At 42.4% G+C, this 25,034-nt stretch overlaps 2 protein-coding genes across 3 annotated transcripts in view; both read right to left on the reverse strand.

Moving 5' to 3' along the window:
* The window catches only part of cacna1c (calcium channel, voltage-dependent, L type, alpha 1C subunit), a 1,113,964-nt gene that overhangs the window by 892,014 nt on the left and 196,916 nt on the right, over positions 1 to 25,034 (reverse strand). The window lies entirely within an intron of this gene.
* On the reverse strand, positions 10,055 to 10,450 carry LOC137379868 (cytochrome c oxidase subunit 7B, mitochondrial-like). The gene has a single exon (XM_068051264.1). It carries the CDS (start codon positions 10,431 to 10,433, stop codon positions 10,194 to 10,196), a length of 240 nt encoding a protein of 79 aa, XP_067907365.1. The 5' UTR covers positions 10,434 to 10,450; the 3' UTR covers positions 10,055 to 10,193.

Genomic DNA, 25,034 nt, shown 5'->3' on the forward strand with positions numbered 1-25,034 from the left:
ACACAGATGTAAAGCAATCATTTAAAACCTCACATGTGTCCTCCAGCTCCACACACAGATTGCCACTTTGCTCCCTAATGGGCCCTACTCTTTCCCTGGTTATCCTCTTGCCCTTTATCTTGCCCGCCAGTGTTTTTTCATGTCTCCTCTTCGCTCTCTTAATTACCTTTTTAAGTACCCCCCTACATTTTCCATACTCCTCTAGGGCCTCCGCCGCTTTCAGTGCTCTAAATCTGCCATAAGCCTCCTTTTTTTTCCTTATCCAATTCTCTATATCCCTTGACATCCAGAGTTCCCGGGACTTGTTGGTCCTACCCTTCACCTTCATGGGAACATTTGGCCCTGAACTCTCAGTATTTCCTTTTTGAATTACTCCTACTGGTCTGATGTAGACTTTCCTACAAGTAGCTGCTCCCAGTCCACTTTGGCCAGATCCTGTTTTATCATATTGAATCGGTCTTCCCCCAATTCAGTACTTTTATTTCTGGTCCCTCTTTGTCCTTTTCCATAACTGCCTTAAATCTTAGAGTTATGATCACTATCCCCGAATTGCTCCCCCATTGACACTTCGACCACTTGTCTGGCTTCATTCCCTAGGATTAGGTCCAGTACTGCCCCTTTTCTTGTAGGACTCTCTACATGCTGGCTGAAAAAGCTCTCCTGTATGCACTTTAAGAATTCCGCCCCCTTTTAAGCCTTTCACACTAAGACTATTCCAGTTGATAAAAGGAAGTTGAAATCCCCTATTAGTACCCTATTATTTTTACACCTCTCTGAGATTTGCCTACATATCTGTTCCTCTATCTCTCCCTGACTGTTTGGAGGCGTGTATTACACTCCCAGCCAAGTGATTGCCCCCTTTTTTGTTTTTAAGTTCTATCCATATGGCCTCATTTGAGGAACCTTCTAAGATATCATCCTTCCTTACTGCAGTAATTGACTCCTTGATCAACAGTGCAATGCCACCTCCTCTTTAACCCCTCCCCTGTCCTGCCTGAAGATTCTATACCCTGGAATATTGAGCTGCCAATCCTACCCTTCCCTCAACCATGTCTCTTGTGATAGCAATAATATCATATTCCCATGTGTTAATCAATGCCCTCTATTCATCTGCCTTACTAGTAAGACTCCTTGCATTGCTATAGAAAATATGCTCAATAAAAATATTTATTCATTTTTAGCTCAATTGAATTGCAAGCAGAGTAGCATTCATTCCATCACATCAGGTCTAATATTTTTTTTCCCCTCAAAGTAGCCAGGAAAGCTGTCCATCAAGCCTACATTCCCTTTCTCGAGTCTGACAGTGATTTTCTGGCAGCATGAGGCAAACTGACAGCTGTGAATGATTCACTTTCATGCAAGTCACTAAACCTGGCCAGCACCAATACATTGAAGCTAAGTGGTATCACTCAGATCTCACCTCAGGGGATTCTCTGCTAGCTATGCACAAGACGACCAACCAGCATCGCCTATCTGCATAGGTTTTGCAGACAAAGAGACAACAAGCAACACGCTGACAACTGAGGACTGCAACATTTGGTGTTGTCACCTCATACGAACATAATTCTTTGCACATGTTGGACACCTCTGCTGGGATCCATGTCTATCCTTCCGGGTGTAGGGCCCTCACCTTCTGGCCATCAGATAGTGGCTGTAATTCTGCACCTGCATGCATGTCACATGCGTCTTTCATCTTGTTTCTGACGTAACTGGTCTGTGATCAAGGATGACTTGGTGAGATGATAGCTTAGTAATGTGGTTCTCACCAGTCAGCCAAACAGAATCTCAGCAGGTGATGGCAATCCGGAATCTAATGGTGTTGTGCGAAGATGCAATAACACAACTTGGATATCTGGCCCGGTTTCTGAACACTTTTTGATCAGCTATTTGACTGTCCTGACCATACGTTTAGTCATCCCATACGAACGAGGATATCGGGGTGATGATATAACATGATTGATGCAACATTCTGGAACGGTTTTCCCGTGTATCGTGGACCGTTGTTGGATACCACTTCTACCAGGGCACCAAAAAGACTAAAGATGGCACTGACAGTGTTGACCACTGCTATACTCGATGTGTCTCGAAGCTTCTGCACAATAGGAAATTTGGAGTGATAGTCAATCACTAGCAGATATTCTTCTCTGCCCACAGAGCACAAATCTGTTGCTATGTTGGCCCGTGATGTTGATGGTATGACATATGGTTGGAAAGGCTCTTTCTGTTGACTAGCTTGGTGTTCCTAACACGCATTACAAGATCTCACCATCTGGCCAATGTCCTTGCTGACGCCGGGTCAGAGCACAGACTCGTGAGAAAGTCATCTCGCCCTCGCTATTCCCATGTATCCTTGGCGGAGCTGTCCAAGCATGTCAGACTGAAGTGTCACCAGAATGAGTACTTAGCATCCTTTGAATAGTACTCCATTAGGTATACCGATTTCGTCTCGATATGGTCAATACATTCTCAGATCCGTAGGGATCTCCTGAATGGTCTCAGGCCAACCCTCTACAACGATCTGCCACAGAGCTTGGAGTATGGGGTCTTGAGAAGTCTCCATCTGGAGTTCCTCTCTCCTGTTCTGACTGAAGCACGAGGTCTACGTTGTAGACATCCTCCAAGCTTGAATAGACTTTGTCCACCTGGAAGTCGAGTGGTATGTCTCGCACCTTCTGAGAGTTGAGCAGTCTACTTAGAGTGTCAGATAGGACCATCGGACTACTGCGTTGTATCTGACATCACAGTTGTAGCCCTGAACCTTGATGAGTAACCTCTGGCATTCAGTCATGAGCAGTTTTCTCCAGATCATCTCCAGCAGCTTATTATCTGTCTCAACTGTGAACTCTTTCCCAAATAAGTGGACTTTTCCTTTTCTGACCAGTCTGCCATGTGGGCCCTGATCAAAAGTCTTGCTAAAATCCATATAGACGACACCAAATGCACTACCATCGCCAATCCTCCTTGTTAACTCCTCAAACAATTCAATCATGTTAGTCAGACATGACCTTCCCTTAACAAATTCGTGCTGTTTTTGATTAATCCATGCCTTTCTAAATAAAGAGTTATCCTATGCCTCAGTATTTTTTCCATTAATTTTCCCACCACCGAGGTTTGGCTGACTATTCTGTAACTACTCAGTCTATCATTTTCTCCATTTCAAAACAATGGTACAATGTTAACTGTCCTCCAGTCCTCTGGCACAATGCCTGTGGCCAGAGAGGATTTTAAAATTATGGTCAAATCCTCCGCTATTACTTCTCTTGCTTCCTTTTAACAGTCGAGGATACATTATGTCCGGGCCTGGGGATTTATTCACTTTCAAAGACGTTAAACCGCTTAATACTTCCTCTTTCACAATGTTAATTTCATTGAATACTTCACACAGCTAGTAAAGGCAAGTATCCCGTATGCCTTCTTGACCACCAACTTGGAAGCATTGTGAACTGTAAGGAGGATAGTGTAGAACTTCAAAAGGACATAGACAAGTTGGTGGAATAGGCGGAGAAGTGGCAAATGAAGTTCAATATGGAGAAATGTGAAGTAATTCATTTTGGTAGGAAGAACATGGAGAGACAATCTAAAATACATAAAAACATAGAAAATAGGAGCAGGAGTAGGCCAATCGGCTCTTCAGGCCTGCTCCACCATTCAAAAAAGATCATGGCTGATCGTCTAATTCAGTACCTTGTTCCCGCTTTCTCCCCATATCCCTTGATCCCTTTTGCATTAAGAAATATATCTATCTCCTTCTTGAATAAATTTAATGACTTGGCCTCCACTGCCTTCTGCGGTAGAGAATTCCACAGGTTAACCACCCTCTGAGTGAAGAAATTTCTCCTCATCTCAGTTCTAAATGGCATATCCCGTATCCTGAGACCGTGACCCCTGGTTCTGGACTCCCCAGCTATCGGGAACATCCTCCCTGTCTAGTCCTGTTCGAATTTTATCGGTTTCTATGAGATCCCCTCTCATTCCTCTAAACTCTAGTGAATATAGGCCTAGTCGACCAAATCTCTCCCCATATGTCAATCCTGCCTTCCCAGGAATTAGCCTAGTAAATCTTCTTTGCACTTCCTCCATGGCAAGAACATCCTTCCTCAGATAAGGAGACCAAAACTGCACACAATACTCCAGATGTGGTCTTACCATGGCCTTGTATAACTGCAGCAAGACATCCTTGCTCCTGTACTCAAATCCTCTTGCAATGAAGGCCAACATACCATTTGCCTTCCTAACTGCTTGCTGCACCTGAATGTTGCTTTCAGTGACTGGAGCACAAGGATAACCAGGTCTCGTTGCACCTCCCCCTTTCCCAATATATCACCATTTAGATAATAATCTGCCTTTTTGTTTTTACAACCAAAGTAGATAACCTCACATTTATCCACGTTAGACTGCATCCTCCAAGCATTTTCCCACTCACCCAACCTGTCCAAATCACATTGGAGCCTCTTTGCATCTTCCTCACAGCTCACATTCCCCCCCAGCTTTGTGTCGTCTGCAAACTTGGAAATGTTACATTTAGTTCCCTCACCAACGTCATTAATATATATTGTGAATAGCTGAGGCCCAAGCACTGATCACTGCAGTACCCCATTAGTCACTGCCTGCCACCCGGAAAAAGACCTGTTTATTCCTACTCTCTGTTTCCTGTCTGTTAACCAATTCTCAATCCATGCCAATATATTACCCCCAATCCCATATGCTTTAATTTTGCACACTAACCTCTTATGTGGGAGCTTATCAAAAGCCTTCTGAAAATCCAAATGCACCACATCTGCTGGTTCTCCCTTATCTATTCTACTAGTGACATCCTCAAAAAACTCCAGATTTGTTAAGCATGATTTCCCTTTCGTAAACCCATGCCGACTTTGTCCAATCCCGTTTATGCTTTCAAGGTGTTTCTGCCATCATATCCTTTATAATAGAATCTAGCATTTTCCCCACTACTGATGTAAGGCAAATGATCTGTAAATCCCTGTTTTATCTCTCCCTCCTTTTTTAAATAGTGGGGTTACATTTGCCACCCTCCAATCTGTAGGAACTGCTCCAGAGTCTATAGAATTTTGGAAGATGACCACCAGTGCATCCACTATTTCCAGGGCCACTTCCTTTAGTACTCTGAGATGTAGATTATCAGGCCCTGGGGATTTGTCAGCCTTTAACCCTATTAATTTCCCTGGCACTATTTTTTTTTACTCGTACTGATTTCCTTCAGTTCCTCCCTCTCATTAGACCCTTGGTTCCCTAATCTTTCTGGAAGGTTATTTGTGTTCTCCTTTGTGAAGACAGAACCAAAGTATGTGTTCAATTGTTCTGCCATTTCTTTGTTCCCCATTATAATTTCCCCCATTTCTGACTGTAAGGGATCTACATTTGTCTTCACTAATCTTTTTCTCTTCACATATTTATAGAAGCTTTTACAGCCAGTTTTTATGTTCCCCGCAAGTTTACTCTCATACTCTATTTTCCCCCACTTAAATACAGAGTACAACTCGAAAAGGGGTGCAGGAGCAGAGGGACCTGGGTTTACATGTGAGGTCATTAAAGGTGGCAGGACAGGCTTAAAGAGCAGTTAATAAAGCCTAGGATACTGTATGCTTTACTAATAGGGGCATAGAGTACAAGAGCAAGGAGATTATTTTGAATTTATATAAGACATCAGTTTGGCCTCAACTGGAGTATTGTGTCTGACGAGCTGGTATAGACAAGATGGGCCGAATGGCCTCCTTCTGTGCTGTAAGGATTCTGTGACTGCAATGTCTGTTTAGTCCTTCTCTTTTGTGAAAACAGACACAAAGTATATATTTATAACCATTGCCAACGTCCTCCGCCTCCACAGGTTACCCTTATCGTCCCTAAATGGCCTTACTCTTTCTTTGGTTATCATCTTGCTCTTTATGTATTCATTAAAAACAAAATTGGGCTTTCCTTGATTTTATTTGCCAATATTTTTTCATGCCTTTTCTTGCTTTCCTAATTTCCTTTTCAATTTCACCCCTACATTTTTTATATTCCTCTAGGTTTTCTGCAGTATTGAGCCCTCGGTATCTATCATAAGCTTCCCTTTTTTTCTTTATCTTCTCCTTTAAACCCCTTGACATGCAGGGAGCTCTGGATTTGTCAGTCCCACCCTTTCTCTTTAAGGGAGCATACTTACTCTGAACCTTCTACCATATTATCCCTCCTCACAGCTCCTTTTTTATCCCCCTCTCTAACTCATTTGAAAATCCTGTAACTAGGAATGTTGAGTTGCCATTCCTGCCTTTCTTTCAGCCATGTCTCAGTAACAGCTATATCATCATACTCCCACATGTCAATCTGTGTTCTAAACTCATCTGTCTTATTCCCTAAACCTCTTGCATTGAAGTATATACCATGTACTACTACCAAACTCCCTTGTCTATTCTCTAGCCTTTATTTTCTCTGCCTTCCAAACACGCTTACTAATTTTCTGCCTTCCATTTCCAAATTTTCTTCTCTCCATTCGAAATCTACTCTCAGAATCCCATCCCCCTGCCAAGCTAGTTTAAACCGTCCCTAACAGCTCGAGGTAAACCCGCTGCAGGGATATTGGTTCTGATCCTGTTGGGGTGCAACCCCTCTGGCTTGTACAGCTCCCACCTCACCCAGAGTCAGTTGCAATGCCTCAGGAATCTAAAGCCCTCCTTCCTGCACCATCTCTCCAGCCATGAATTCATCAGCTCTATCTTCCTATTGCTGCACTCACTAACATGTGGCACAGGGAGTAATCCAGAGATTCCTACCTTTGAGGTCATGCTTTCCAATCTCTTTGCTCCCAAAATCTGCCTTCAGGACCTCATCCCCCCTATGTCATTGGTGAAAACATGGACCATGACCTCTGGCTGTTCACTCTTCTCCCCCCGCCACCCCCTACCCACCCATCACCCCCACCCGAGTGTTCTGCAGCCACTCAGTGACATCCTTGACCCTGGCATCAGGGAGGCAAAATACTATCCTGGAGTCACGTAGTGGCCACAGAAGTGTCTGTCTGTTCTCCTCGCTATTGAATCCCTACCACTATTGCTCTTGCATTTCTTCCTCACTCCCCCAACCCCTCCCACCATGCAGATTGGCCACCCATGATGCCATGGACGTGGCTCTGCCTACACTCCCCAAAGGAACCATCACTCTCACCAGTATTCAGAGCTGAATACCAGTTGGAAAGTGAAATGCACTCATTCGATCTCTGCCGTGCCTGCCTGCCTGGTCCTCCTTCTTTTGGCAGGCATCCATTCCTCTTTGCCTGAACATTTTTAAGCTGCGGGGTGACCACCTGCAGAAACATGCTATCTACAAAGCTCTCAGCCTTGCGGATGTCCCAAATTGATTCCAGCCGCTGTTCAAGTTCCAAAGCCCAGAGCTCAAGCTGCTCTGGCTGGTGACATCTCCTCCACGTGTAGTCACCCAGGTCACAAGAAGCGTCCAGGATTTCCCACATGGCACAGGATGTTCATTTCACAGGTGGTTCCCTTCCATGCATTTACTTTCTGGACTATTATCTAGAAACACATACCAGCTACACACCAGGACTTGCAGTCTCCCACTCCCTCTCTTGGTCCACTCCTTGTTTTTTCAAAGACCAGAATAGGACTTCTTCCCTCACTGTGCCGAATTTCCTCACTCACCAAATTACTTGAGTTAAGTACTCTGTTGAAGCAGTTCTCTGGCGAGCTGGACTCCATGCTACTTACTTCTACTTATTCTCAGATTTCAAGTACATTCTACCTGTTAGATAGTACCAGTTTCTGTGGGACCAAGTCCTCTACAGTTGCCTCTACCCTGCTGACTGGCAATCGCACTCTACCTTTCCTGCACCTGTACTTTCCTCTGAAGTGTGACAATACTCTGGAGAAAACCATCCAGAAATTCCTCCCCCTGCGTTATGTGTCAGAGTGCTTCTAACTCACATTCCAGCTCAAGAACTCAGAGAGTATCACGAGTTTAGTTTAGAGATACAGCACTGAAACAAGCCCTTCGGCCCACCGAGTCTGTGCCGACCATTAACCACCCATTTATACTAATCCTACACTAATTCCATATTCCTACCATATTCCCACCTGTCCCCTATATTTCCCTACCACCTACCTATACTAGGGGCAATTTATAATGGCCAATTTACCTATCAACCTGCAAGTCTTTGGCATGTGGGAGGAAACCGGAGCACCCGGAGGAAACCCACGCAGACACAGGGAGAACTTGCAAACTCCACACAGGCAGTACCCAGAATTGAACCCGAGTCGCTGGAGCTGTGAGGCTGCGGTGCTAACCACTGCGCCACTGTGCCGCAGTTCGGAGCCATTTCCTGCAGATGGGGCATTGGAATCCTGGCCTACTTACAATTATTGTAAATAAGTGATCAATACAAGTAATCAAAATCATTTTTAATACTACAACTTATTGGCTATCATGTAATTGCAATCACCTGAAGTAATCAGTGTTGCTTGGATATAAATGTCACTTTCTTAGCAGTTCCCTATTTTTGAAAGATTCAATTGCAATTTTGTTAATCTGTATGATCTAGCATATGAATGGGTAATGATATTAATTATGGCCTACTAATAGTCCTTAACTGGAATTAACTATAAATAGGTAGTGTCATAACTAATGGATTGCTAATTATCCTAACTGAGATTAACTATAAAGGATTCTAAATAAATGCCTCAGCAGTACTGCTAAATCCTCATTAGAACTTTTAGCAGTGCTCTATTCAGAATGGCAGTTCTGGTTTGAAAGCAATGACTAGAACAAAATTTATATATACTTACATTTCCTTTATAGTGCTAACATTTTGAGCAGTGCATCAGCAAAGAGAAGCCGAGATTATAAAGAAATCAATAGCACTTATCAGGGCTTGTTACCTTTTAATATACTAATCAGTCAGCAATAGTGACCTATACAAATAAAAGCAACAAGCTATACAAATTAAATGATTAAAAATAACTGGAAATCAGAAACAAAACAAGGCTATTTGCCTGAAATGTTAACTTATCTGATCTTCATGGATGCTGAACAGGGGCTATTTAAAATACTAGTCAAATTGATTATTGTAATGGACTCAATTGTTTATTTTTATGCTTAGGACAAAATGGCATATATGTGCATAGGTGATCGCCCTAACCAATTCAAGTCCCTGACTCTGTTTGAGGAGACTGCCCTGATATAATTTGCCAAGAGAGCTTTGAAGAAGTGGGGCACAGTGAAGCTAGAAAATTACCCAAGCTCAGAATGATTATGTAATGTAACATTGTCCTCCTGAGTAATTGTGACACAGGCATACACATCACTTGAATAACATCACAAAGAACACCATACAATAGAAGTAGACCTTGAAGGTAGTTATTTGAGACAGAATTTTGACATTTTGTTGTCTTATTTTCACACTGGCACAGCCAGTGTCCCCGAGTAAGCCTGCTTATCACAGCATGTTATGTCATAAACATCAGTTCAGCCAAGCACAAGCATAGCTACACATCTCAGAGTATTTAGGTAGCAAGGCAGAGGAGACAGTACAGGGTGAGTCATAAGAAAGGAACAAGTGGTGTTATAGAGTCATAAGATAAGGCACTTACTGGCTGGTGGTCTAGCATGGTTCCCGCCTCTGTTGTGGCATCTAAGTATTCACAGCCTGTGTATAAAGATTGCTGTCTCAGCAGAATTGTCTACATGAGTCACTTATGCCTATGAAACACAGGGACTGCAAGATCTTGGGGGAAATGGTATGGAGGAGTCAACTGCCCAGATTCATATTATCTTGGCTGAATGGTTGTACTGCAGTCTGGCATAGTCATTGGTACAGTAGGACCACCTCTCATGAATCACATTGCTGCTTTCGAAGCCTTGGACTGAAATATGAAAGGCACACTCTTTGTGCTTTGACATACCAACAGATAGAATACGGATAACCTGGTGCAGGGACTCATCAATCTCATAGATGGCAAAGTTCTGTTCTCAGCCAAGTCAGGAGACAGGTTGTTCGAGTACCCAACAATACTGTAGTAGTCACTAATCAGATCACTAACACTCAAACCCATTTTTTTTTTTAAGTTTCTATAATTTATTGATTGACTATGAAACCCAATATACAGAGGTAATCAGTACAGCAGAAGGCAAATTTGCATTTCAGCCTTTCTGTACTCAAATAATTTCTCTCAAACACTTGGTCCATTCATCTAGTCTTCCCTCCATTTTTGAGGAGTGATCTTGCCAATAGGAGACAAGTTCCATGTGAGCCCAGTCTGTGTAGAAACATAACCCCAGACTGTAACACAGAATACTAGTCCTCCCAAAAGGATAGCATTTCCATATTTGTCATGGAAGTCAGGACCAGTTTTGTGGTGAACTTGTCTTGCTACAATTTGGCGAATGCTCCGACCGGTTAGAGAAAGCAAACTCTTGGTTAAAGGCACCATCTCCACCGCGCTCCGTCAAACCCATGGTGTACCTGGCCTGTTAAGCATCTCTGTGCAAATTAAAATACAGTAACAGAAGGTATCCAGGAATAGGCAGTTACAACAGCACTGGATATGGCTGATTTAGATGTAAGATCATTGCAGTGCACATTGCAAGGTGGTCTTGTCCCAATAAACTACCAATGAAATCTTGCAGCCAGGCAGCACATTTATCACTTCCATAAGGAAAGCACATAGAAGTGCTGGATTAGATGTTATACGTTACAATCAACCCATCAGTGCAAAATATGGAACACAGTCAATCTTTAACATATGAAAAATCCTATTTTGTATACTCCATTGGCAGGAGGATGTAATTACAGTGTGACATGTTTATGGAGGCAGTCTCCATTACAAATGTGGAGATAGAGATTTCTAACAGCAATATAAACTAAGGGTGTGATACATGACTTTAAAATTAGGATTAAGGCAGTCTCCATTACAAATGTGGAGATAGAGATTTCTTAAAGCCAAATAAAAAAAGGGTGTAGTACAAGACTTTAAAATGGGGACTGAATTACTTCAGCATCTGTCCCAATTAATCTCCACCTGCTAACTCCATTTTACATGAAGACTACACTTCATCTTGGCTCCCCATGTGCAATGACACAAGAGATTGATCAGTAATATATTAAACAGCATAGATCTCAAAACAATTCCTGTCAACTATTATAATTCATATTTCCACATTTATAATGGAAATTACTTATGTCAGTTTACAGCGCAATTATTCTCTCCCACCAGTGGTGGTGCTGCATCACCTCAGGCCGGAATGTTACATTGAAGTGGTGGCCCACCCACCAGTTGAAAAGTCGGTGGAGAGCCCGCCTGCACCGGCCCAGGAAGCCACGCAGCAATTTTGCTTGGCCGGGGCCCTTAATTGGCTTCGGTCGGGCTTCCGCAGGGGGTCCCACCAATCAAAGGGTTGGCAGCTCCTCAGTCCCAGCAGCGCCACTGGGAGTGGCGGCCACTGCTGGGACTGCACCCAGCCAGAAGAGGACAATGGTGTTGCCGTTCAGGAAGGTGAGAGGGGATCCGGCCTCACCGGGGACAATTGGCTGGGCCTCAGCATAGGCGGTGGGGGTCAGACTGTAGGGCAGGGGGTACTTTTAGTGGGGGCGGCCCAAGCTGCTGGGGGGGCTCTCCATGCAGCACAGGGTGCCCGATCAGGAGGGATCCTGCACCAGCCCACAAGGAGGCTGCTAGGTATTACTGGGTAGCCTCCTGAGGTAAAGTGCCTGTCTGCCGCAGTGGCGGCAGGAGGCAGCCCTTCAGTGCTAAATAATTGGGCACTTAAGGGCCTCAACTGGCTTGGGGCAGGCGAACTGTTTGCCACCTCCTCCGCCGCTGGTAAAATAGTGGCAGAGGCGAGTGAGCGACGGGAACGGCACCCCCCACCTCCCACACAAATGCGCCCCGCCACCACCACTCCTCGCCCCCCCCTGCCCACCTTCCAGTCCGATCCAGGGAGGGGGTTTAAAATTGCAGCCTCAGTGTCCTATCTCCCAGCTCTTCAGCTAACATCACAGAGAAACTTCTATGATCCAGCCAACTCTATTACCCCGTCATATATTTTGCTATTAAGGTATAAATAATAATTTAAACCAAAGTATATATACATATAAAATTGTCCTCTATATAAAATAATGACAGGATATATGCCTTAAAAATGACAAAATTATGTTTGCACCCAGTCTTATCAAAGCCATGGAAGACTGATCAGTTAGTTCAATAAACATATGAACTGATTGACAAGACCATTTGGTCTATCAAGCCAGTCCCATACAATTGTGATATCTCGTGCATGATAACATACACCTTCTCCAACCCACTCAAAACCATGTGATCTTCTGGGAGGGGCAAAAAAAAATTTTAAAAAGCCAATTTGGGGGAATATAATCTGGGAAATTCATCTCCTACCCATATAGGCACTCAAGTAAGATCAGAAGATAACTCTGGCCCTGAATTCCCTGTAGTACCTACCTTTTGTAAGAGGTGATATCCGCCCAGCTAGAAACAGGTCCCCCTCCCACTTGAGGGAATTTAGCAAGTTGGCTTCCACTCCAAGAAATGACAGTTTGTGCTGGAGGTCCACCATTCTCTGGGACAAAAACCACCTCCTGACATCTAACCAAGATCTGTCCTTAAAATTGTGACCCCGGTCCTCCCTAATCTATTTAATTGGAGCAAATTGTCATCTGGAACACAGTCTATTCCCTTCATCATCTTATGAACCTCAATCAGATCACCTCTAAGGGCTGAAATTTATGGTCTCGCCACCAAAATTGGCAGCAGGTGAAAACAATGGTGCCCACCTGTGCGGGCCGCAGGTCACAAAGCCGCCACAATATTCAGCGCGGCAGCTCATTTAAATAGCTTGGGTGGACAGCCCCCACTCCAATCATGTGGAGGGTGCGGGCTGTCCGTCCCCGGCAATGGAGTCAGCTGCCTATGTGCAGGCAATGATGCCATTGTTAAAGGGCTTCGAGTCCTGCCATTCTATTTAAATATTTTAAGAGATATTGATTTTAAAAAAATAAAATAAATTTATCCAGCCCCTTTCCTACCCTCCCCCCCATAACCATAGAATTAATTACTTGCCCTCGCCGCCCAAAACACTTACCTTGTCCATCTGACCTACCCCCACCTCACAAGTAAATAAACTTTACACTATGACCTTTCCCACCAACCCCTACACAGATGATAATAGTTTAACCCCACTGCCCCCCCCATTCCCCCCTGCGAGAAACTCACCTGCTCTCCCCTCCCCACCGGTGTTATGCCTCGATTCCCCGGACAGGGATCCGAAGGTGCAGGAGTGCTGGCCACCAGCATGAATATCGGACTGGAGCAGATGGCGGGAACATGAAGGAGATTAATTCAGTGATTTAAATTTACTTATTTTATGTTCATGGCAGTTCCGTCATTGAGCGGCGGGGGGTGCCGCCACAAGGCCCTGCCGCCACTGGCAATATCAGGCCGGGCCCTCATGGCGAAAGGTGCATGGCAGCCCTCTTTTGGAGGCATTTTCCGGCCTCCCTCACCGCGACCCCTGACGTCGGAGGTCTGTAAAATTCAGCCCCAAGTCTATGCTTCTCTAAAGAGTAGTGTCCCATTCTTTCAGCCTAGATTGATAACTAAGATAATTTATACTGTGAATTAGTCTAGTGGGCCTCCTCTGCAACCTTTCCAAAGCCCACCAATATCACCCACCATATGAGATGACAAAAACTGGACACTATTTCAAGTGAAGTATAACCAGATTTTATGTAAGGACAAAATAGTATGTCTCGTCTTATATTCAATTGTCCTAGGAATGCACACCATACCTGATTCATTACTGCTTCAGGACATTTCTTATGTAACTTTAGAGATACATGCACTAGAATGCCCAGATGTCTCTCCCTTTCTCTCTCTGTCTTAATGCTTTTCTTTGAAGGGCCTACGTCTGTTGAGCACTTGCCTGCCCACATGTTTAACACTACACTTTTTAAAAACTAAACATTGTTTACCAGCCACAAGTTCAATCTCCCAACATATTAAGATCCGCTTGAAGCTGCCGAACATTGTTTACAGTGCTAACACTCACACAGATCTTGGTATCATCTGCAAATTTGCAGATCATGTCCCCCACACCTACAACCAGACCATCAATAAAAATAGTAAAAAGCAACGGTCGCAACACTGATCCCTGTGGGGTAGCACTGGTGGCCAGTCTCAAACAGATCCAAATCCATCGAAAACTAGATTTTGCCTATGTCATTCCAGCCAGTTCCCAATCCAGTTCAATATATTATCACTAATACCACTGGCTTCAATCTTGTTGTGAAGCCTCTTGAGTGGTACCTTCTCAAAAGCTTTTTTGAAGTCTAAATAGACGATATTTACTGGGCTTCCTTCATCCACCATCTTAGCGACTTCTTCAAAAAATACAATCAGATTTATAACATATGATCCTTTTATGAAGCTATGTTGGGTGTCCCTCTTATGCCCCTTTCTATCCAAGCAATTATGTATTGCATTTCTAATGATTCTCTCCAACGTTTTTCTGTTACTGATGTCAAGCTAGTGTTGCATTTGATTTGAATATTGTGAATATTAACGTTATATTTTAGCAAACAGCAGGAGCGCATCAAAATATGGGAATACATAGTTGTTCAAAGTTTAGAGTTTGATAGGGATATTGTCTCAGGTACGGAGTGCTGGTCACTTTTGTCATAGGTCTGATAATCCCGTGTTTAGGGATGTGCCCTTACTGCCTACTATATAATTATATGATGGCAACAGAGAGGTGCAACAATAGAGCCCTGCTGTTATTTGAACTGGACTTTGTATCTTTTGCATATGTTTTCTTTTTGCCAATCTTTCCAAATGCAGACTGAAACACCTGGTGAGTTGAAGCCAGATACAAATTGTTAAGTTGTTGTTATGACCGAGGCAGGCGGAGTGCACTGCTAACTCAGTCCCACTTCTCCACAGGTCACAACATATTATTTAAAATTTTCCCACTTATCAATATGGTTAATCATATACTTTTTCCTGGAAAAGAACGCATTTAACCAGGTTTCTTTAATGAACAACAAAATTAACAGTTTGTTACAGAACAAGATTTAATTAGTAATGAAGTAAAACATAAACATACAGATCAAATTTTTAAAGTCCCAATGTTAAATTTTAAAAAGTCCCCTTTTTACCTCAGTCCCTTCACACTCACACATATACACCAGTTAACTGAAAAAATAAAAAGGGATTTTTGGATCAGAGCTCTGTTATAGAAAAAAAAACACCTGGGCAGATCACTTGCCAACCCTGAAGAAAATGAGACACACTGCACCAAAACTGGCACACGGTTCAACCTCCGAGCACACGCAGACATGCCACCGAGATCCCCTCAAACAGTTCTCTTCAAATGGTGTTGAGAAGCAATTCTAGCAGGCCCTCCTCAGAGACAGGAGACGAGACAAATCGACTTCACAGGGTCTTTGATGGAATTGCTGAAAAGTGAGCTGGGTTGTAGTTTTTTCTCCTTCTTGACACTTCAGCAGACTTGACTTCATCTCCTTCCAGGTGGTAAAACACACACAAACACTTCAGCAACAGACTTGACTTTATCTCACCCCAGAAGGTAAAACCACACTGACCCACAACCAGAAAGCTTATCAGTTTTCTGCCTTCCCAGATGTGCTCTGCTGCTACTGGGCTTTTCTAATCAAAGGAGCGCCTATCATTTCTCTGCCCGTTACCAGGGTTTCTACTCTATCCCTAATCTGAGTTATGTGACAACCAGCAACATTGTTGCCAATCTGGCTCCCTCAGTGGTGAATTCTTGATGGCTCTCTTTTTTTTTTGAAAGAACTGGTCCAATATTTATTCAGCTTAACTATTACTTCCTTTTAAAAAAAATATTTTTAACAAAAAACAGAATCACTTTCAGAACACTGCTTTATTGCAGACAGCGAGTGAATATACTGTCAAAGTATATTCAATTACTTAGCTGTTTTTTCTCACGGAAACAAGAGAAAATAATAAATGTCATGCCCTCTCCCATTTGTGGACTGATTTACTTGTTTTTGGCATTACTTTTCTTTCAGTCTACTTTTAACTGCAAAAGATAACCTTCTGAATTTTTCGCCTCCAGTTCTGGGTCAAAGCTGTGTTTCATAATCAACTCTTCAAATCATGATTGCCCATATGGCCCTTTGTCCATTTTCCAGTAGGTCTGTCAATGAAACTGCTTATTTCTGTCCTCTTGGGTTATACATTTTGAACAGTTGCTGTTCTCAAGATGAACTGCAAAATCATGACTAATGGGACTGAGATGAGACCAGTAATCTTTATTGTATCAGTTTGAAGCAGACTATGCGTCACAATATTTCACAAACGAGTCCATCTGATTTCAGTACACATCCACAATGTTTTCAACATTTTGCTTCCCCTTTTTAAGCCTGTGTGATTTAATTTCTTTCAAAGCACAAAACTTAAGCATTTCAATCCCAAAATCCTTTCCATGAAAAAAAACATTGAAATCCAAAATGTGAAAATGGCATTTCAAAAACCATATAGGCTTCAGTACTTGACAAGAGTTATTACCCTGCAGGTTAGTAAAGGAATGAGTCACAAAAGCTGTTAACAGGGGAGGAACATGGTAATTCTACCTGACTCTAGTAAAGGAAGAAATTACAGTGGCAGTGGAGGGGAAGTTGTAGAATGCAAAAAGTGGAAAGGAAAATAAACCAACTGTAGAATATGACGTGTCCATGTGCAGTTTATACTATTTCATATTGCGCATTTTCTTAGTTGGCCTGTAACCAACATTGCCCCCTCAATAGTGAATTCCTACCAGCCAACCCCACAGTTCTTCTCACCATCTCCTGTGTGACTGTTGACTGGAACTGCCTGAAGCATGATTGTGCCATATTGCTATGGATAATAGATCTGATGGCTGATTCCTAAGCGAGCTAATGAACACACCAATCCCGTCCTTGTTTCAATGGCACCAGTCTGCCTTCCTCTCTGCCCCCTTGATTGAGGATGCTGGACCTTTGAGAATTTAATTTCTTCTGGGTCAAATGGTCAATAGTCCCAATTGTGATACTAATATACCAGTAATGTCTTCTTCAATTGAGAGATGAATAATTTTTTCTCTTTTATCTCTTTTATAACACACATATAGGATTCAAGCAAGATACACTCACCAGTCAGCTTCTGTGCAGTTCATACTGTATGGCACAGGTAACTAAATTCTTGCCAGATGCATAAAGCAATGCATGCAAGTTACATTTTTAAATTATTTCTGCCTTCCCTTCTGTGGTCTTGCTTGAGCAAACTTGTGTACACATCTACATTCTTCCACACTGCAGCAAAGTGCACTGGAATTCCCTCTCCCTATGCCACTTCTTTGCTTTGCCTTTGTTGAACTTTTCTTTATCACAATGTAATTCCTTTCAGGAAACAGACTATAATGTCATCTTGACTCAAGTAGATAACACTCTTCCTTCTGAGCCAGAAAGTTGTGGATTCAAGCCCCATTCCAGGATATGAGCACATAATCTATGGTAACATTTCAGTGCAATATTCAAGGGTGTCATTGCTTGGTGAGGGTCCCATAGAAAGGTTCAGTTTGGGTCTCCAATGTTTTACTGGACAATAATACACTACCTAATCTAGTGTCAAATCCACACCTTTAGGATTCTGAAAAAGCATGTTTACAATAAATAATACAAAAATAGTTGATAAAATGAAAAGTGTCAAGAAAGCACTATATGCCAAATGAGAAATATTAATTCATTGGTTGGAAACTTACATTAGACTTTTAATGGAGAAAATTCTAAAGTTAACTTATAGAAAAAACTGGCAGCCAAGATGGCCACCGCAGTTTGCTCACATTCCAGGACATCAAATTGGAGACACAAGTCTAACAAGAACGCCAGCCAGGACAATACTTTGGCTAAAACTGAATAGATTATCCAAATCACCCTCGTTAGCAGGACATTCAAAACCATCTTGAGGCATTTATGAGTGGAGATGTCCCTCAAGAGGGTAAACACTGGCAATACCACCTGAGAGAGATTTTGGCTTTTAGACTTTGTCCTCATCAAAAACAAAGGAGATTGAGAACACCATGTGACCATCTCCCCAGGCTGTGTAAAACTGGGAGTTTTGTTACACAAAAGGAGACAAACAGTAACTGAGTGTACAGCAGTAGAGAAGGCTGCGTGCTTCCCTTTCTCTCACTCTCCAGAAAACATTGTTTGAAAACCGTCTGCGACTGTGGACTCTCCGAGCCTACAGACTGCTACAGCCAGAGATCAGGGGAAGAGAGCCACCTACAAGTTTGCCTCCAAGAAAACCCTGAGCCAAGTGGGCCAGCCACAAAGTGCACTTGGAATAGACAAAGACTTCAAGAATACAACTTCAGCCAGAAGACCACCAAATCATCCAAGCTCACAGACTGTGTATTTAAGTTTCATTTATTCTGGACTTTATTCCAACCACAAAACCTACTTTCCACTCTGTAATCTATTTGTGTGTGTGTGTGTGATTCTCGTGTGAATGTGTGCGTGAATGTGTAGCGTATTTTTTACTTTTTTCAAATTGGGTTTAGATTGTCAGGTATAATAAACTCACCTCTTTCTTGTTTAAACTCAAGAAAACCTTTCTGGATGGGTTCTTTCACGATCACGTTAAAGGTAAAAGGTAAAACACTCACTGAGGTGGTAAGCACAACCACTATTTAAAAAGGAATGAACCCTGTTGCGGTCAAATAAGACGATGGGCAAGAGGGGTGATTGTGACCCCCTCCTCACCTGGCCGTAGCAAAAGCGATAGATAACACAAGAGTAAATGACATTGAACGATTACAAAGGACCTGAAACACTGATGTTATTTCAATATCTGAGCCAGATGGCAACTCTGAAACTAACTTTTTGTAGTTTAGTTGCTGTGAGATCTTGTATAATATCTGAGTGGACCAGTCATAATTACAGTTCTAAGAACTAAATTTTGTCTTCTCTATCTCAAGCATGACTGTGGGAGGGTGAATTGGGTAAGTGAGTAGGCGAGCACCAAGGTCGGAGTCTACTCCAGCTGCTGCATGTACCCTTGCATTATGACTCTTATTGTAGTGGAGCTGCAAATTCTCTGCTCTCCTTGCAGCTCTCAGTAAGTGAAATAAAATGCCTCATTGTCCAACTGTTTGCCTAAGTTATAAAAATTGTCCCTTTTCACCCTTCAGGCTTAACTAAATGAGATGGGGAAAAAGAAGTTGCATGTTAAGCCATCAGCTATTACCATTTCACTGGATCAGCTCGGACCCCTGACTAGCTCACCACACAGATATTAACTCAGTAAAATAAAGAAATTGCTGCCTTCTTATACATCTATATTGAATTTTCGTCTTCAGTGGTTGCTTTTAGTATGGTGTGTGTATGAATATCCCTGCTCATCAAACTGCCGTTTCTATGATGATAATTCCAAAGGTTGTTCTACATGCCAGGATATGAACAGAACATTCAAAACTTGAGTGGCAACACCACTCTAAGTATGTCTATCCCTCATTTCTTTTACTTTCACTGCCTAGTATAGTAGTCCAGCTGGTCATCACAATTATCAATGGACAGTTATAGTGCGAACAAAAACCTTTCTGATCAACAGTATTATAATATCAAAGAAATATTATTGATGAATGGAGGCACCGTATTGTGACAACTGTCAGTTTGTTCTGATTATCAACTGAGCAGATCATTGAAAAGAGGAAGATGAAAAATAGAATAGTGCTTAATTCCAAAGAAAAGGAAAGCAGGAAAAACATCAGACGGAAAACAGATGATGTAGAAGGCTAGCAGAGTGATGTTCATTAATTCTGCGACATATTCACAACACAGACTACCTCACAACAGACTATATCGCTATGAAAACTCAGTTATGAATTATGCTTGATCTTTCTGATTTTACATAAGAACAGAAGAACTAAGAGCAGAAGTAGGCAATTCAGCCCCTCGTGCCTGCTCCGCCATTCATTACGATCATGGCTGATCTCATCTTGGCCTCAATTCCACTTTCCTGCCTGTTCTCCATAACCCTTCAACCCATTACTCGTTAAAAATCTGTCTATCTCCTCCTTAAATTTACTCAATGTCTGGCATCCACCACACTCTGGGGTAGTGAATTCCACAGACACACGACCCTTTGAGAGAAGTAATTTCTCCTGATCTCTGTTTTAAATCTGCTACCCCTTATCCTAAAACTATGACCTCTCGTTCGAGATTGCCCTACAAGAGGAAACATCCTCTCTACGTCTACTTTGTCAATCCCCTGAATCATCTTATATACCTCAAATAGATCTCCTCTCATTCTTCTAAACTCTAGAGAGTGAAGGCTTAAACTGCTTAGTCTCTCTTCATAAGACAAACCCTTCATCTCTGGAATCAATCTAGTAAACCTCCTCTAAACTGCCTCCAATGCAACTACATCCCTCCTCAAGTAAGGGGACCAAAACTGTACGCAATACTCCAGGTGCAGTCTCACTAATGCATTGTACAGTTGCAGTAACACTTCCCTACTTTTATACTCTATCCCTTTAGCAATAAATGTCAAAATTCCATTTACCTTCCTTATTACCTGCTGCACCTGCATACTAGTTTTCTGCGATTCATGCATGAGCACACCCAGATCCCTCTGCACCAAAGCACTCTGAAGTTTCTCTCCATTTAGATAATAATTTACCTTTCTATTCTTCCGACCAAAATGGATAACCTCACACTTAGCCACTTTAAAGTCCATCTGCCAAATTTTGGCCCATTCACCTAACCGATCCATATCCATTTGTAAATTTCTTATTTCTTTATTGCAACTTACTATCCCACCTATTTTAGTGTCATCTGCAAATTTGGCTATCGTACCTTCAATCCCTGCATCCAAGTCATTAATATAGATTGTAAATAGTTGGGGCCTGAGGACTGAACCCTGTGGCATCCCACTAGTTATATCTTGCCAATCAGAAAAGGACCCATTTATCCCGACTCTCTGTTTTCTGTTGGTTAGCCAATCTTCTAACCAAGCTAATAAATTGCCCCTAACCCCGTGTGATCTTACCTTGTGTATTAACCTTTTGTGTGGCACCTTATCAAATGCCTTCTGGAGGTCCAGATATACTACATCTACATGATCCCCATTATCCACTTTACTTGTTACATCTTCGAAGAACTCCAGCAAATTAGTCAAACACGATTTACTCTTCATAAGACCATGCTGACTCTGATGGGTTGTGTTTTGACTTTCTAAATGTCCTGTTGTTACTTCCTTAATAATGGATTCCAACAATTTCCCAATGACAGATGTTAAACTAACTGGTCTATAGTTTCCTGCTTTCTGCCTCACTCCGTTTTTGAATAAGGGCGTTATATTAGCTTTTTTCCAATCCACTGGAACCTTTCCCGCATCCAGGGAATTTTGGAATATTCTAACCAATGGATCCACTATTTCCTCTGCCACTTCCTTTAAGACCCTAGGACATAGGCCATCAGGCCCTGGGGATTTGTCTGCCTTCAATCCCAATAGTTTGCTCAGTACTTTTTCCCTAGTGATGATGATTGTTCAAAGTTCCTCCCTTTCTATAACCTCTGCATTACCTGTTACTTTGGGATGGTACTAATGTCCTCCACAGTGAAAACTGAGGCAAATTACTGATTTAGTGTCTCTGCCATTTCTGTGTTCCCCACTATTAACTCCCTAGTCACATCCTCCAAGGGACCAACATTCACTTTAGCTACTCTTTTCCCTTTTATATACTTTTAGAAGCTTTTGCTATCTGTTTTTATATTTTGCGCTAGTTTACTTTCATAATTTACCTTTGCTCTTTTTATTACTTTTTTGGTAACCCTTTGTTGATCTTTAAAAGTTTCCCAATCTTACAGACTGCCACTGGTCTTTGCAATATGGTATGTCTTAGTTTTTGTCTTTATGTTATCCTTAACTTCCTTGCTTAGCCATGGATTCTTTTTCTCCCTCTTACAATCTTTCTTCCTCTCTGGAATATATTTTAGTTGGGAGGAATTAAATATCTCCTTAAACATTTGCCACTGCTCATCAACTGACCTACCTTTTAGTCTTCCTGCCCAGTCCACTAGGGCCAAATCTGTCCTCATGCCTATGTAATTACCTTTGTTTAACTCCAGAAGGCGAGTGTGGGACTCCAGTTTCTCGCCCTCAAACTGAATTTGAAATTCTAGCATGCTATGATCACTCTTCCCTGGAGGATCCTTAACTATGAGATCATTAGTTAATCCCACCTCATTACATAACACCAAATCTAGAATAGCCTGCTCCCTGGTTGGTTCCACAACATATTTCTCCAAAAAACAATCTCTAATACATTCAATGAACTCTCCCTCGAGGCTAACCTTGTCAATTAGATTAATCCAGTCGATATGCATATTAAAATCATCCATGATTATTGCTGTACCTTTCTTACAAGCCCCCAGTATTTCCTGGTTTATACTATGCCCCACTGCGGAACTACTGTTTGGGGACCTATAGATTACTCCCACCAGGGACTTCTTTCCCTTGCTATTTCTTATTTCTACCCAGACTGATTCCACGTCTTGATCTCCAGTGCCTATATCATTTCTCACTACAGCACTGATCTCTTCCTTTACTAACAAAGCTACACCACCTCCTTTTCCTTCCTCCCTATCCTTCCGAAATACTAAGTACCCTTGGATATTCAATTCCCAAACCTGGTTTCCCTGCAACCACATCTCAGTAATTGCCACTAAATCATATAGATTCGTCTCTATTTGCGCTGTTAACTCATTAATTTTATTCGGAATGTTTCGTGCATTCAGATACAAAGCTTTTAAGTTTGTTCTGTTATCAAATTTCCCTACTCTTGTATGATTCCTTGGTGCAATATGATGTTCACACTTTCAGTCCCTGCCTTTTATTTTCTGGTAACCAGCCTCATCACTAACCTGCACTCCTACCTTCTCCTTTAACTTTGACTTCCTAATTTTCCATGCAACTGAACCCTCCCCTCCACTATTTAGTTTAAAGCCCTATCTACAGCCCAAGTTATGCCGTTCGCCAGGACTCTGATCCCAGCATGATTCAGGTAGAACCCGTACCATCGGAACAGCTCTCTCCTTCCCCAGTACTGGTGCCAATGTCCCATGAATTTGAACCCATTTCTCCCACACCAATCTTTCAGCCTCACATTTACCTCTTTAATCTTATTGACCCTGTGCCAATTAGCTCATGGCTCAGGTAGTAATCCGGAGATTATTACCTTTTTGGTTCTGCATTTTAATTTAGCCCCTAGCTGCTCATATTCCCTCAGCAGAACCTCTAACCTCGTTCTACCTATATTGTTGTTACCTATGTGGACCACGATAACTGGATCTTTCTCCTCCCACTCCAAGTTCCTCTGCAGTCCAGATGAGATATCCTGAACCCTGGCACCAGGTAGGCACCACAGCCTTCGGGACTCTCGACCCTGGCCACAGAGAAGAGTGTCTATGCCCCTAACCATACTATCCCCGATTACAACTACATTTCTCTTTTCTCCCCCCACTTAAATGGCTCCCTGTACCACAGTGCTATGGTCAGTTTGCTCATCCTCCCTACAGTCCCTGCTCTCATCCACACAGGGAGCAAGAATCTCGAACCTGTTGGACAAGAACAAGGGTTGAGACTTCTGCAAAACTACCTCCTGGATCCCTCTACCTGCCTCACTCATAGTCACACCTTCCTCCCTCCTATCCCTGACCACTGGCCGAATTCAAGGTAGTTAATCTAAGGGGTGTGATTGTCTCCTGAAACACAGCGTCCAGGTAACTCTCCCCCTCCCTGATGTGTCGTGGTGTCCGAAGCTCATGCTCCAGTTCATCAACTCTGAGCCGGAGTTCCTCGAGCAGTCAACACTTGCTACAGATTTGGTCACGAGGAACCACAATGGGGTCCACCAGCTCCCACATCATGCAGGTACAACACATCGCTTGGCTCTGCATCTCTATTTTATTTAATTAGATTTTAATTTGCTTTTTAAATTTCCGAATGGTTTTTAGCTTTTAATCGGTAAAATATTTCTCCTATTCACCTTTCATCTGAAATCAACTTAGAACAGGTAATTCAAATTAGCAGTTACGTACCAACCAATGAACTTATGGTTTTCCTGTGATGTCACTCTGTTTTTTTTCACTCTGTTTTTACTCCCTTATCATACCCAAAAATTAGATTATTTACACTAGGAACCTCGATTCCCTAAAAAAAATATATATTTTGTTCCCTAATTTCAAAAAATACTTTTTACATACCAGAAGTTGATTGCTCTGGGAAACAAAATTGCATCCACTGTGAAGGAGCTGTACTTAGATATAGAGATGAAGTTGAATCACTCTTACATTAGTATTCTGATGTTAATTCAGCAATGGTGGCCTCACTAAGTCGTTAAAACATGTACTCCCAGATATTTATCATCTTTCATGACTTAAATGAAATTCCTTTAAAATGAACAAAAATAAGCAGAACAATTTGAAATGTTTATGTTAATCTTAATTATTTGATTGTGAGAAGAAGGCACTTTGCTCCCTTGCCTGGCCACTGGACAAGCGGAGTACACACAAAGTGCACCCAGCCTGTTCACACCTCAGGGGTATCCAAATTTGGTCCAGCAGTTACTTATCATGGCCTAGACAAATTTCCAGGCCTTTGCCCACTCCCTGGTAGTGCTGCTTGATAGGACTGTCGACGACACCTTCCATCACTTCGCTGATGATCAAGAGTAAACTGTTAAGGCGGTAATTGGCCGGGTTGGATTTGTCTTACTTTTTGTGGACTGGACATACCCAAGCAATTTTCCACATTGTCGGGTAGATGCCAGTGTTGTAGCTGTACTGGAACAGCTTGGCTAGGGGCGTGGTCAGTTCTGGAGCACAAGTCTTCAGTACTATTGCTTGAATGTTGTCAGGGCCCATAGCCTTTGCAGTATCCAGTGCCTTCAGCCGTTTCTTGATATCACATGGAGTGAATCGAATTGACTGATGTGATGCATCTGTGATGCTGGGA

The sequence above is a fragment of the Heterodontus francisci genome, chromosome 18 (assembly GCF_036365525.1).
Source record: "Heterodontus francisci isolate sHetFra1 chromosome 18, sHetFra1.hap1, whole genome shotgun sequence".
Lineage (NCBI taxonomy): Eukaryota > Metazoa > Chordata > Chondrichthyes > Heterodontiformes > Heterodontidae > Heterodontus > Heterodontus francisci.

Coding starts and splice junctions, on each gene's coding strand:
- LOC137379868 (XM_068051264.1), bottom strand. CDS start 10,433: ATGGTGCCTTTAACCAAGAGTTTGCTTTCTCTAACCGGTCGGAGCATT.